General features: G+C 38.9%; 1 protein-coding gene across 5 annotated transcripts; it reads left to right on the forward strand.

Moving 5' to 3' along the window:
• The first annotated feature begins 233 nt into the window (after positions 1 to 233).
• Positions 234 to 13,840, forward strand: ptpn5 (protein tyrosine phosphatase non-receptor type 5). 5 transcript variants are annotated; one of them, XM_043245833.1, is made up of 15 exons: positions 238 to 646; positions 2,649 to 2,763; positions 2,856 to 2,921; positions 5,721 to 5,919; positions 6,927 to 7,037; positions 7,114 to 7,191; positions 7,349 to 7,587; positions 8,770 to 8,956; positions 9,054 to 9,138; positions 9,248 to 9,327; positions 9,692 to 9,829; positions 10,133 to 10,243; positions 11,459 to 11,619; positions 11,707 to 11,820; positions 12,717 to 13,840. In XM_043245833.1, exons 4-15 carry the CDS (start codon positions 5,743 to 5,745, stop codon positions 12,808 to 12,810), a joined length of 1,575 nt encoding a protein of 524 aa, XP_043101768.1. In that variant the 5' UTR covers positions 238 to 646; positions 2,649 to 2,763; positions 2,856 to 2,921; positions 5,721 to 5,742; the 3' UTR covers positions 12,811 to 13,840. The 5 variants fall into 5 exon arrangements, with proteins under 5 accessions (XP_043101772.1, XP_043101768.1, XP_043101769.1 ...); XM_043245837.1 differs by lacking the exon at positions 11,459 to 11,619 and having other exon boundaries at positions 234 to 646; XM_043245834.1 differs by lacking the exon at positions 2,649 to 2,763.
• Positions 13,841 to 14,287: the final 447 nt, after the last annotated feature.

The following is a 14,287-nucleotide window of genomic DNA, read 5'->3' on the forward strand; positions in this document are numbered from 1 at the left end:
AGTTACTCAGGCCTCCAAAACTCATGCTGCGTTTGCGTCTGATGACCACGGGTGGCGCTGTCGACCTGTATAAACAATTCATATAATAACAACGCTGTTAAGCACCACTAGATGGAAGCAGGTACTTATAGAATATACAGTATTTGGGGTTTTAAAACATTAAAACAGCTTTCATTAGCTTTAGGAAATGACGCAGCTACTAATGTGAGTGCTGGGGACTGGAGAGGAGAGGGCGCTAAAGCGCATCCCTCTCCACCCCATTCTACCCCGAGACACGTTGCCTAGGTTACACCTCCAGCTGCCACCTGAAGCGAAGCATCGCACCATCCGCCTCGCGAAAGACAATACCTCACACGTCAACACCTATTGAAAAGCACACAAAAGGGATCTCACGAAACAAAAATATACTCGGAAGAGAGAGACGGAGCATATTAAGCCACGCACGCACTCAGACCCTCCTCGTTGTGATTGTCAGTGGAGAGAGGCGGGCTCATATGGAGGGCCGCCGCTCGGCTCTGCGGCGACTGCAGCGTCTCCCGCTGCCTGCTCTTCCTCCGCGCGCGTCTCCGCGAGCGCTGTGATGTGAATATTAATGATGCTGCGCGAATCTCCGCGCTCATTTCCACCGCTATCACCCATCTGAGAGGTAAGAGCGCATCCGTATTTTACCGTCTACCGTGCGGTTTGCATTATTATTCAGTGTCCATTTCATGCCGTGGAAGTGCGCGTCGTGTTTTTGAGGATGCTCAGTCGACGCAGTGTTATTCTCAATGAAGAGGCGAAGCGAGTCACTGAGCGAGGTCTTTCAGTATGGTGCCTGTGCGGATATTTAGACTGGCTGTTTCGTTCTTAAAAAACCACCTCACCTCTGGGACGTGTCATTCAAGCTCTCAGAAGTCAACGTTTGAATGTCTTTAGTTGGTGATCCCAACGACTGGTGGTCAGTCTTTATTTTTATGGGGACGAAAAATAGGTGTACTTATCGGTATGTTTGTAGTTAAAGAAGAACATTTCACAGAACCCATTGGATGGGTTTGTGGGAGATAGAGGGACGTATTTGTGATCCTTAAATGGCATTCAACAAGTGCAGACTATCTCATTCTTCTATGTGCCTGATATTCTCCAGATCGGCTGCCATCCTGTGTGTGTGTGTGTGTGTGTGTGTGTGTGTGTGTTTGTGTAACTGATTGCTTGCTATATGTATGGGGGCTCTATGCAAACAGAATATTATATTTTAAGATTTTTTGGAGCTTTTGTTTGAATACTTCAGACTTCGGGACAATGTAACGACTATTAGTGCAGGAGTTATTTTTAGAAAGGGAGGTTTGCTTTTAGACAACGTATTAAGCCAATGAGACTTATATCGCACAGGGAGGGAGACTGGTCCAAATAATCCTCTGCCCATGATTTCGGTCTCTCTCGCTCCCTCTCTCGCTCTTTCTCTTCCATCTGTGGCCCTGTCTTTGTCATTTCTTTCTCTGAAATGTATACAACCAGTTAATCACATCAGCTATGCGTTTCAGAGGTGGAGAATGGAGAGACGGAGAGGTGGATTTTTTGGAACTCACAAATCCAAAGGTGCAGTGCAATATTGGGCCCAGTCTGCAGAACAAAAACACACTGATTTAACTCGTCCAGCATAAAGCGTAATCCTCTCATATGAGCAAGCACAATGAAACACCGGCCCTATAGTGGTGGGCTGCTGTTAAGCAGGTAATCTCTCTCTCTCTCTCTCTCTCTCTCTCTCTCCCTCTATCTCTTGCACTTTGCTCTCTTTCATCAAAACTATTAACATAGAAATATCAGTATTTCCATTAGCTAATTCATTGCTGTGAAAAAAAATGGAATTCCTACGTGTCTAAAATATGAGGACAACAGTTATTACTGTCCATTGTCGTTGTTTAAAGTGTTGCTGACATGTTAACTTTGTTTTTTATCTCAGACTATAGCTCATCATAGTGTGTAGGCTGTAGACTCTGCCTTATTTTACAGTGTGGAGGCCGTGGAATATGTCTATGTTTAGTTTCTGCTGTTAATGTGTGTTTGTGTCTAGAGTTTCAGGTAGGCTAGCTAGAGATTGCATTGCAGCTTTAAAGAGCTCAACACAACGAATTAGCATCTCGGCGGAAACTCTGCAAAAAAAAAATAGATTTCATTTTTGTTTCAAACACAAAAGGCAGGAAATGCCTATAAATGTTGTAAGAGCCAGATGGGAACCGTGTTCCTCCTTTTTATTCCACTATGGATTGTGTCTACTGCATGATCCCTTTGCGTGTCTGTACGTGTGGGTGTTAGAGTGTGTATATCTGTGTGTGTGTGTGTGTGTGTGGAGGGGGGTGTTGATTGTGGTTCTATATAAACCGTTTGCTGCTGAGTGTATTTGTTTCCATGGTTACCCCCATGCCAATGTAGATCACGTCATCACCAGACCAGACCTCTGCAGCTATTGTTTACTGATCGTAGAGGAGAAGACTGAATGTGTGTTCGGCTTTTAGATACGTTCCCCACAGACCTTAAGTTCTTTACTGGTTTTTTTTGTTGTCCTTTTGTCTAGCCTGTTGCTTATACCGCATTTAATTCCTGGATGTCTTGCTGAATTCATCACGTCTCCTGCTATATTTTGACCACCTGTCATTTTTCTGTGATAGACACACATGGAGGGCTATTTAATGGAAACCGCTCTGTGACTCCTGTTGGTTGACTTGGCACATAGTGTCTTCTGCTTGTATTGCCATCTGTAGCGCTCCGTACAGAGCTGCATGAGTAAGAATGATCATCTACTGCTTTTTATATTGACAATCTAATGCAATGCAAATACTTTCTGTTTTCCTAATTGTTCTTCTCATTGCTCCTAGTTTGTTTTAGGTCCCGTGAGAGGTGTTTGTCACTGTCATGTGAGCCTAACTTAGCTTTTTTATACAGTAAGTCCTTTATTGTTTCTTTATGATCATTTTCTTTCACAGTGAGAATATTTTGGATTGTGGCGTGGTTTATGAATCTCTTTATTATACACAACAGCAGCACACAAGTGTTTTAAGTTTGACTTAACAAACTAAAAGTTACGTTTTAACAATTAAGACACACATATACTTAAATATTAAAAAAAAAACATCAAATGATTGTTATAAGATATATTTATGTAAATAACAAGTTCATTTTTGTTCTGTATATGCACTGTAGTTCATTAAGAAAGAAACTTGCATTTGTGAAAATGAAATCTCATTAATCTTAACATAAATTAAGCTATGTTTAATTCAGTTAATTCAATATTAAGCAACGCTTTTATTCAGCAACATTCAATTGCTCAAAAGTTTCAATAAAGATAGTAATGAAGTAATGAATTTTCTGTTTATCAATTAACTAATAGTTATCAGCAGCACAACTATTTTTAGCTTCAATCACAATAAGAAATGTTTAATTAATATCAAATTAGCATATATGATTTCTGATCAATTGTAACAGTATTTCACAATATTAGTGTTTTACTGTATTTTTGATTAAATAAAATCAGCCTGACCATAAGAGACGTCTTTCTGAAACATTCTTTCAATAATTAATACAGTGAAGACAGATGGTTGTAATGTTAAATGTTGATGTCTATAAAAATAAGGACACCATTATTTGACAATGAATGAAAACATTCAGGCGTATCATAGTGATTAAAAATCTCTTTTGCTGAGTTATTATTGAATTTGTTGCGTAGAGTAGAAGGATGTTATCAAATCATTTAAGAACAAATAACATATAGTTTTCCTTACTAAATATTTAGTTCCTAGTAGGCCCATTTCATCCATGGTTTCATTCAGATACCTGCTTTTTCTTCATCTCTCCCTGTTATGCAGTTTGTGGCTGGGATTTGAATGCTGATTGAGCAAGTGGCATGAGATGATTATGCTTAGGTTTGATGAAAGACAATCTGTGAAGGGTGTGTAGTTGTATGAGTGTGTGTGTGTGTGTGTGTGTGTGTGCGCGTATCCTTCAACACAACAATCTCTTCTTTATAGCTCATTCTGATAATTCAAGAGCATCCAGCTGCAGCATGAATAGAGTACAGGAATAAATCAATTAATAATATTCATCAGAGACGTAGAAGAAGAAGGGGGAGGTAAAGATGGATAAAGGTGAAATGGATGGAAGAAAACCATTCGCAGATGAGGGTCAGAGGTATGAAGAGAGAGGGGAAAACATTAAAGAAAGATGAAAGCAGAAAGGAATAGGGAAAAGAAGAGAGGAAAGGAGAAATCCAGAGAAGTGATGAGATGAGATGAGGGTCAGTGAGAGATAAAGGAGTGAAAGAAATGGGGACGGGTGTGTTTGTTGCTGAAGTGACTGTTTTTCTTGTAGATGCAAGCCTCTGTGATTGTGTGTGTGTGTGTGTGTGTGTGTGTGTGTGTGTGAAGCTGGAGTATTGATCAGAGTGATCCACTCCAGCACTGAATGTTGACTCTGCACTAAAGATGACACACACATGCCTCTCTGTCTGACTTTTAGATTTTACCTACAGTACATACATGCATACATATACATACATATATATTATGTGTACTGTATATATGAATGTACTGTATGTAAAAGCAAAAAGTGTATATATATAGTTACCATATTGCCTATACTAAAATATAAAATATTAGTAAGTTTCTTTAAAACTAAAGTTTTTAAATATTTAAATTTACATTAATATAAAAACTTTATTATATCTAATAAATCAAAATGGTCACTGTTTAGGAAAAAGATGAATGTACTTCAGAATTAACACATGACTAATAACAATTGATTCTGGTAAGAACAAAAGCTTACTAGCAGATTTGTAGTCTAGACCAATGTAAAAAAAATGACAGCAAATATCTTTTTATTGTCCTAAAATAACTAGTAATGTACATATTATTTGTCAAAGTAAAGCACTGTAGGTACTTTTTAAATGTAATGTAGTATCTATACAATATTCCAGCAAATCCTTTGACTAATGAATTGATTACTGGTTTTTCATTTTCCTCTTTGCATGGATTTATGGATTTAATAAAATGATATTGGCTGGTCTAGTCATGGTTGAATCCCTGTCAGAACTCTGCTTTAACTTTGACAAGGCAGCGATATTGTACACCTTTAATTTCTGAAAAGTGATAGTCACCATCAGCGCAGAGTGAAGTGTTTAAATATTAAACACAGCGTGTCGTAAGCATTTCTGCTGTGAAAAAAAAAAAGAAAAGAAAGGAAGTGATAAAAATTTGATCAGCACTAACTCTCATATGATGTAAGAATATTTCAGTTTAAATGAGCTGACTTCAGCCTGTGCTTTTAACATGCTTTGCAACCCGACAAAAGAGCATGATTCCGTCTGGTCAGTGGTTCTGTTTTAAGTGATCCCAAAATACAGTAGAAGGCTAACAGTAATCATGCAAAATTAGATGGTGAATGTAATCTTAATCGGAATAAAGTTGCTGTCCAAACCTCAGATCTTTTCTTAATGTCAATCATTATGGATCTTGTGATAAGACAGTGCTGTTCACACTGTATATGGCATAACACCCCGTGTTAGCGTTATGTCCGCAGTGCTGTCTCATTTGCATAGTCCACCTCTAAATGTGTCATTCCTCCCACAGCAAAGCCATGAATTATGAGACTGTACAGCAGAAGCTGTAGTGTACTACTCTGTGATTACATTCAGCTGCATTGCTGCCGTTGCTGCTCGCTCCCGTTTGCACTAAATTATGTCTGTTCAGCTGTTTAAAGACGGGCCGTTTGATGAACAGCATGGCAGAAGCCCCCGTTGGAGAGGACGCACCTAAAAAGAAGGAGAGTGCCACCCCACTTCCCCACGATCTCCTGCCAGGAGTTGGGGTTGCTCTATGGGAAAGAGTATTGAAAGCAAGTGTTACAGCTGGTGCTTTCCTCCTGCTGTACACACTGTCTCAACTCACAGTGAGTTATGCGCATTTCTCAAATAACACGCACACATCACACTTTATGCAGATGTGCACATCATTAACTATTCATTGATTTTTATCGCTGTATGTGTGAGAGTGTTTTAGTTATGCCTGTGTTCTGGTTTTGTCTGTAATTAAGCAGCTGATCATTTTGTTGCGTGCTAAATAATGATTAACGATAAGATAGCTGCAAAATGTGTGTGCTTGTATGTCTTTGCGTTCGAATGTGTCTGTGCATGTAAGTATAGAAAAGCGGGCTGTTTCACTTCCAGGGTCTGCTGCGATCGACCCTATAGTCGATAACAGCACCACATGCCTTCCTGTCTGACAAACAGCTGTGCAAGACTATATATATATATATATATATATATATATATATATATATATACACATAAATTACCAATCAAAACATTTCAGTCCTTTGAACTTTCTATTCATTAAAGAATCCTAAAAAAATGTATTATGGTTTTATCATGGTATATAATGCATTATAATTATTCGTAACGTGCTTTGTAGAACATCATATCTTGTTGTAAATAATTCTAAGCAAATTTAAAATGCATAATGTAACGATGAATTTATAAGTGTTGTATTTGTATTAATTGTTTTTAGCAGCAGCTCACCTTATTGGTTGATTTCTGAAGATCTGTGCGACAGACTGGAATAATGGCTGCCGAAAATAGAAATAGAAAATAGTTTTTTTTATTTGTGGTAATATTTTACAAATAAAAAACTTTTTTTCAAAAATAATACAAAAAATCTTGCCAGTCCTAAACGTTTGAATGGTAGTCTATTTGCAAAAAATATTTCATTAAAAATATTTATTCATTTATTAATTTGAAATTAAACTTGAAGCAGGCAAAAAAATACCAAAACACATTTAGTAATTCATATCAATGTCTCACATGTTTTTTTGCCACTTCTAGTTGGTGATATGTAAGTCACTCATGTCTTTTGAAGGGTTTGTGTGTAATAATAAGTGTGTTTTCTTGATGTGTTCAGGGTTTGTGGGTTCTTTACATGCTGAATGGATACAGGGCTTTTCCAGCAGCACATAAAGTTTTGGATCTCCTTCAGTACCTTCTCTCCACCAGTGATGCCTATGATCAACAGGTGATAGAGCTAAAACGGAAATATATTCCCTAATGTAAAAAAGAGTTTTATATCATATGTTGTTAATTGTGTCCAGATGGAGATATGGAGGGTGGAAAGCTTGTTGCCCCTCATAGCCACACTCTTCTTAGGTGTAGTCATCCTTGGTACTGGAGTGAGTATGTTCTTTATTTTTTCATTTATCTTTGCCTTTTTGATACTCAGAGCTTTAGTTTCGCCCTGTTTATATAGTAACTGAAACGAGCATGCACTCGTTCCTTTGTGTAAAGCTTGAACTTTCCTTTCTCCCCCCCCACTTGCTGTCACAACAGACGCTGTTCTGCATTAAAACCCTGGTGCCTGGCAACCCATCTTGCTTCCCTGACGACCGTCGTCAGTCCATGAGCAGGCAGCCCTCCTTTACATATTCAGAATGGACAGATGCTAAACAGGAGGACTTCTACGAGCTGGATGCTGTTCCAGAGACTCCCGTGTTTGACTGCTTTATGGACATGAAGACCGAAGCTGACCCTGTCACTCTCACCGTAAAACCTGTGGGCTTGCAGGAAAGGTAAGATTACGTTTTTATGTTTTGCATTTGATGCGTATTACATTGATGGATTGGCAATTTGGTAATACCGGGCATTTTCCTGGTGGGCTGACACACTCCAATGCAGTATTTTTTTTTTTTTGTATTTTGTTGTGGGGGGTTTTTCCACAAGGATGGCAAAAAAGCTATGTAGCTTTAATATGCTAAAAGACATATTAACCCCATGCATTTTGAGCATTGCGAACAGTGAGCTTGCTGTGTCGCTACAGGATTTTCTTTGCTAGCACATCTATTCTAAATAAATGTTGTTGTTTTTTTCAAACAGCTTGTTCACATACGCTTTCATTCTTTCTTGTCTGTTGCTTAAAAAAAACAACTAAATGACCAAAATAAAAAATGCTGATTCTTTGCAGATTACTTCAGACTGCTAATTTGTGCACCAACGTGGTGGACAGCTGTAACCATTTTAGGTGGTAAAACACACTGTCATGCTGTATTAGGTTTCTATTCACTTTATTATTTTAGATAAAAAACATTTTTAATAAAATATTATGAATTATTTGCTATATTTAATGGGTCACACTACGTGTAATGTGAGTACCAAACCAAATCTCCATGTGCTTTTATGAGATTGCGTTTATGTTAATGGCCCACCTCTATTATAATACAGCACAGGTCTGCTGCAGGGACCAAAAAATGGGCTGATTTTCTGTCCCATTCCAGTCCGGTTACATTCCATAAATAATTTGTTGTTGTGTCCTTTTAGAATATTCTTGTGGTGGTTCAGCGTTTAATGCGACAGCGTGCTGAATATTTTAATGAAGAAAGAATCATGAATACAGAAGTGGCGATGGTGGAAAGGCCTACCTCTTGTGTCATAATTAAACATGGAAAAGCAATTGTTTAATATTTAAATACAACTTTAAATAAATATTTTAACACAGATGAATTATCTTTTCATGTATTCAAAATTTCATATCCTAAAGTGCAGAAACCGCTATTAAAAAAGAAAAGTAGTCAAAGTAGTTGTGGCCTTTTTATTTTGACTTTTTAGTTCATTTTAATTTTAATAAAGAACCTGAAAAGACCTCGGCCTTGAAAACCCCTGAATGCCTCTCAAATGGCATTGATTCATCGAATGCATCTGAATTCACACTGTATATTTAAATGACATTGTCACACAAGCTCTGTTGTGATTATCAGGAGAGGATCTAACGTGTCGCTGACGCTGGACATGTGCACCCCTGGTACCACGGAGCCCTATGGAGCGCTGCTGTCCCCCAGAGAGCAGAGCACACAGGAGTACCTGCAGAACGCATCCAACCTGCTCACCCCGGAGCAGCTGCACAAGCGCGCTCTGGACGACGCTGTACTGCAGGCCGAGTTCTACGTGAGTATCACTCACACTAGTATCCACGTACAGCATCAAACACGGAGCGTGACGTGACAGCACTTCTCTTCCCATCTTCTGATTCTCGTGGAAACAGGAAACACCCATGAACTTCGTGGACCCTAAAGAATACAATTTTCCTGGCGTGGTGAGGAAGAATCGCTACAAAACCATACTACCAAGTGTGTATAATACTCTGCGTATAGTACAATGTGGAAATGGCTGATGAGGTTTGTTACTGATTATATTGGCACGTCTTTGAATTTGTAAGATCTTAACTCTAAATTGCAGACACGCACAGCAGAGTTTGCTTAAAAGCAAAAGAGGAAGATGATTTTCTCGGCACTTACATCAACGCTAATTATTTGAAGGTGGGTATGTGTTGGTGACAAATCAAAATCTTATTTTGCTTGTTGATAAAGTACGTAAGCTTTGATAAGTTCATTTTTAATGCACCTAATAAATGAGTTTGTGACGAAACAACCAAATCTTCAGAGCTGTTTATCATTTAGCATTGTTCAAAACATTTGTCATTGTAAAATATTTCTGTAACATTCTGTCATGTGTACTCTAAATTAGGTAATATATTAGCCCTATGTCATAGCTTTTATGATTTATTCTGAGACGATTAGGAGACTGTATAATGTTTCAAAAAATGTGTACAGTATTTCTGATCACAGAAAAATGCTATAAGCTGAAAAGTTAAGGTTTGTATCTTTTTAAAAACTTTTTTAGGGCTATGGAGGGAAAGAAAAGGCTTACATTGCTACACAGGGTCCAACTGTAAACACAGTGGGGGATTTCTGGAGGATGGTTTGGCAGGAGCGCTGTCCCATTATCGTCATGATCACCAACATTGAAGAAAAAAATGAGGTCTTTATATGTGCAAACATTTCACATGTTTGGGAGGAGTCATACTTTCATACTTAGTTTTTGTCCAAACCCTGCCACTATTTAATACTTAGCACTCAGGTTAAACATCAAACAAATTATCATATTCTCAAAAGTTTATATGCAACTTTAGGCATTTTCTTTTATATTTAGGTGAATTCCAGTGAGTTGTCAGAAATCATGAATGGAATTTTTCTGAATGGTTTCAAATGGCCTTTGCTGAACTGAATAAAACACATATGATATTTGAATTCAATAAAACGTTGTTTTGTGTCTATCCCACAGAAATGCACAGAATACTGGCCAGAGGACAGTGTCACCTGTGAAGATATCGAGATCACTGTCAAACAGGTCATCCAGGCAGATGACTACAGTCTAAGGATTTTCACTGTGAAGGTTTGTTTTGTGTTTCAGCGTATGTGTGATGAGATTATCTCTAGGATTCTTATGTTAAAAAGTTGTAATAAAAAACTGCATTTTTAGTGTTTTATCTGCAAATTAATGACTAAAGGAATGTTAAAGTATTAACCTAATTAAATTATATCTGTTACATTTTTACCAAAAAACTGGCAAAATGATACTGCCTGAAAGAATATAATTTTGCCAGATATGAAAGTTGTGCTGAAAGTTGAGTAAAGGTAGGCTGTATGCCCTGAGGGTACCCAAGCGGTTTGGTGACAGTGCCACCTATAGGTTAATATTGCATTACAACAATGCAGCATCACTGAATTTGTTTACAGCCCATGAAAGACAAGACAACCGACTGTATCATATTTTGCATCCTCTTTTAAACTAGAATTCAGAGACAAAATATCTGAAATCTGAGAATGCAGGTTACGTGCTGTTTTTAGAAGCCCTCCCAAAAATAATTCTTCTTGTCAAAGGCAATTTCTTTATTCAGGTTCATGTAGACAGTGTAGATTACAATACCTTATAACTAATAAAGAAAAGACTAATGCAACAGAGTCTTCTAAAAGTTTGTGTGAAATACAAATGAGAAGGAAAGAAATGAGAAGTGCAGGCTGAGCGCAATATTTTTTTGCTTCTGTTTTCTACTGTTTCCTCTGGAGGCATGGCTGTCATGGCAACAAATATTCTTAGCAATGCAGTGTTTCACATAATTGAAGGAAATATAGTTAATCACAAAATCTGTGTAAGATACCTTAAAGAGATATGTCAAAGCATGTGTGCATGTGTTACTATGGGCATCACTTGGTGTGTTTACTTGATGTTGGAGATTACCAATCTGATAATCATTTTCCCTGATAATTTCAACAATCATGTTTATGCGTCTGCTCTCTCACTTGTTTAGAATTAGAACTAGCCATTTGTGATTCATTATTGATCATCAGACGGGTTTGCAAAAAAATCTGAAATTGTTCTTAATTCAGTTTTATTCATTTGAGCACACCCCCGGTACCGATGAAGGCTAGAAACACTCCTGTCTTTACATGTGTGTTAAGCCGGGTACGCGCTATATGATTTATGAGTGCTTTACATATGTCGCTTGTCAGATAGTATGAACAGGATCCAAATCAAATGGTCGGTTTTGCATAGTGTGCACCCAGCTTTACTGAGCTGCAAATGTTTGGTGAATATTTGTGTGTGTAGAGTGAGGGTGAGGAGCGCACTCTCAGACAGTACTGGTACACATCCTGGCCAGACCAGAAAACCCCAGACAAGGCCCCGCCTCTTTTAGAGTTGGTTAGGGAAGTGGAGGAAGCGAGGAAACAGGCTCCGCCCAACAGTGGCCCTGTCATTGTCCACTGCAGGTAACACACATAGCTTTCAAAACAGTTGTTAAAGTCACAGTAAAAGATAATGCTAATGTATTTAAACACTGTTTTCTCTGCTCTTAGTGCTGGGATTGGACGCACTGGCTGTTTCATTGCTACCTCTATCTTGTGCCAGCAGCTAAGCAATGAAGGGGTGGTTGACATTTTGAAGACTACTAGCCAGCTACGCTTGGACAGGTAAAATACAGATGCACTTTACATCCTTTGAATGAAAAATTTCAATTTGAGTTGAAACAGCAGCAGAATAAATGTTAGCTGTTCGGCCTCAGTGGTATCCGGGCCAACCTGAAGTCATGGAGAAAAATCCTTGCAAGATCTGTTGGTGTTATTAGGCTATTGTTAAGTGCCACGTTGAACTGCTAAATGCTATTAAAGGGATAGTTCACCCAAAACGCAAAAAAAATGTATTTGATATCTGACCCTGCATGTAACTGCCACGTTCAAGGTTCAGAAAGGTAGTAAGGACATGGATAAAATTGTCCACGTGACATCAGTGATTTAACCGTACTGTTAAAGCTACGAGAATACGTTGTGCGCACAAAGAAAACAAAAAGCTATTTTGATCTCTTCCAAGCCGGACTGCGACACGCGTTCACGATGCATGCGTGCGTATTTCTGTGCTCCGGAAGTCCGGCTCCTGCATCCTGCATCACACAAGTGTGTGGTGCTCTCACGAATGGTGGCGGAGATGGACACGGAAGAGAAGAATTGTTGATTAAAGTTATTTTTGTTTACTTTGCGCAGAAAAAAATATTCTTGTAGCTTCATATAATTACGGTTGAACCACTGATGTCACATGGACTTTTTTGACAATGTCCCTTTCCTTCTACAGTATGTTTCCGTGCCTTGAATGTGGTAGATGAGTTGCTGTCTGTTCAGGGTCAGAAAGCTCTCGGATTTGAGCAAAAATATCTTAATCTGTGTTCCAAAAATGAACACAAAGGGCTCACAGGTTTGGAACGGCATGAGGGTGAGTTATGAGGGTGAGTAATGACACAGTGTTCATTTTTGGGTGAACTGTCCCTTTAAGAATATCAGCAGTCGGTCTCATGTTGTTGTTGCTGTGATTTCAGAGGCGGCATGATCCAGACAGCGGAGCAGTATCAGTTTGTTCATCATGTACTCAGCCTGTATGAAAGACAGCTTCGGAAGACCTCAGAAGAGTAAAGCTCAATGAGCGCACAACCTCCACGCCACTCCTCACAGAGCAGTTGACCTTCATCCGAACACATGGGGCAGGGACTGACCCTCAGTACCTCAAGTCTCATGTCTTCAAACACAACAGAGGTTTTAGGAGCAGACCCAGTGTTAGATTTTAGCGCAATCTCCAATACCAAATTTCCACCAATCAGCTTTTTTTCTTTACCATAAGAGTAACATAAAGTGGTCAGTTACGTCACGCTGCCCGCGTAATAACGCTCAGCAGACCATCAGTGCTCAAACGCGACAAACAGCGTCTGAATGCGTGCATCCTTCATACGCAGCGGTATGAACACAATAACAAGCAAGGCACATTTAGCATTAGGTTTAGGGACCTCCTCAATTTCTGAGCCTACAAATACAGCAATTTTTACAGGATTTCTAACTCAGTGTTAAGATGAGATTTGTTGTAAAGTGTGCGTGTGCATTCATGGGTCTTACATGTTGAAAGATCAACCTCTCGGCAATCCGAACATCGGTATGTTTGCGCGTGCATGTGTGCGTCACAGATACAGACGGGGGGGAGAGAGAGAGGTACTGTTTACTACGTGTTCGATGATTATCAGACTTTAACTCCGGATGTGCGGTTGGTCTCTAGAAGAGGTTAGCCTACCACATTTAATACAAAATGGCCTTAATATGTGTCTCTCTGTTCGTACCGGGGTCTGTACGGTTGTGTGTAAATGTTGTCGGGCAGAGTTAAAGGCAGTGTGGTGTTACAGCCTGTCATCGTCTCATTCGGTAAGACTGAGAGAGGGACAGAGACTGATCTCCGTACAGAATGATGTACATTTTCCCTCAGCATACCTTTGCCTTCTCGATTTGCGTGTTGTTGGACGCTATATCGTGCAAAGCATTTTAGTTGGACTCTAAAAAGCATTGATGCTGCACCTCAAGGTTTTATGTATCAAAATGCCGAAACACTGTATCCAACTAATGTTAAATTTGTAAATCACAGCTTGTATCAATAGCAGAAATCATGACAATTGGACTTAAATAGTTGTGATGTTTTTTGCTCATTTCTGTTTATTTTCTGAGCTTGTTTTAATCTGGTTACATTTAACATTGTTTATATGTGGGTCTGCGTATCTGATTAGTTAAGATGTATTAATCAGTATTTGCCCGAGTTGGCAGCTCGTACAGCTTTGTTGAGACTTGCAGTTTGCATGAGCAAGTACATTTTGAACTTCTTTTTAATTATGAGCAAGGACATGTTTAAATTAGAAGCGGACATCTGTGTGTGATTATTTGCAAAAAGCTTGTGATACAGCAGAGTGTCTGCTGTTGGAATAAGCATCTTCAGTCCGACGGACTCGTGCGATCCAGCTGGAAATACCAATGCAAGATCTCCTCTCAATTTCTTTAGACAGTACTGCTACCACCCTATTGTCTCCAGTCGTTCTCGAGCTAGTCATATGTCCTCAAAATGATGTTTCCTTCCAGG

This window comes from Puntigrus tetrazona, chromosome 7 (assembly GCF_018831695.1).
Source record: "Puntigrus tetrazona isolate hp1 chromosome 7, ASM1883169v1, whole genome shotgun sequence".
Taxonomy (NCBI): Eukaryota; Metazoa; Chordata; class Actinopteri; order Cypriniformes; family Cyprinidae; genus Puntigrus; species Puntigrus tetrazona.

Excerpts from the sequence above, each read along its gene's own strand:
- ptpn5 (XM_043245833.1), top strand. The coding sequence starts at position 5,743 with ATGAACAGCATGGCAGAAGCCCCCGTTGGAGAGGACGCACCTAAAAAG. Across the intron at positions 9,830-10,132 it reads ACATTGAAGAAAAAAATGAG|AAATGCACAGAATACTGGCC; the intron begins GTCTTTATATGT and ends TCTATCCCACAG. Across the intron at positions 11,821-12,716 it reads AGCCAGCTACGCTTGGACAG|AGGCGGCATGATCCAGACAG; the intron begins GTAAAATACAGA and ends CTGTGATTTCAG.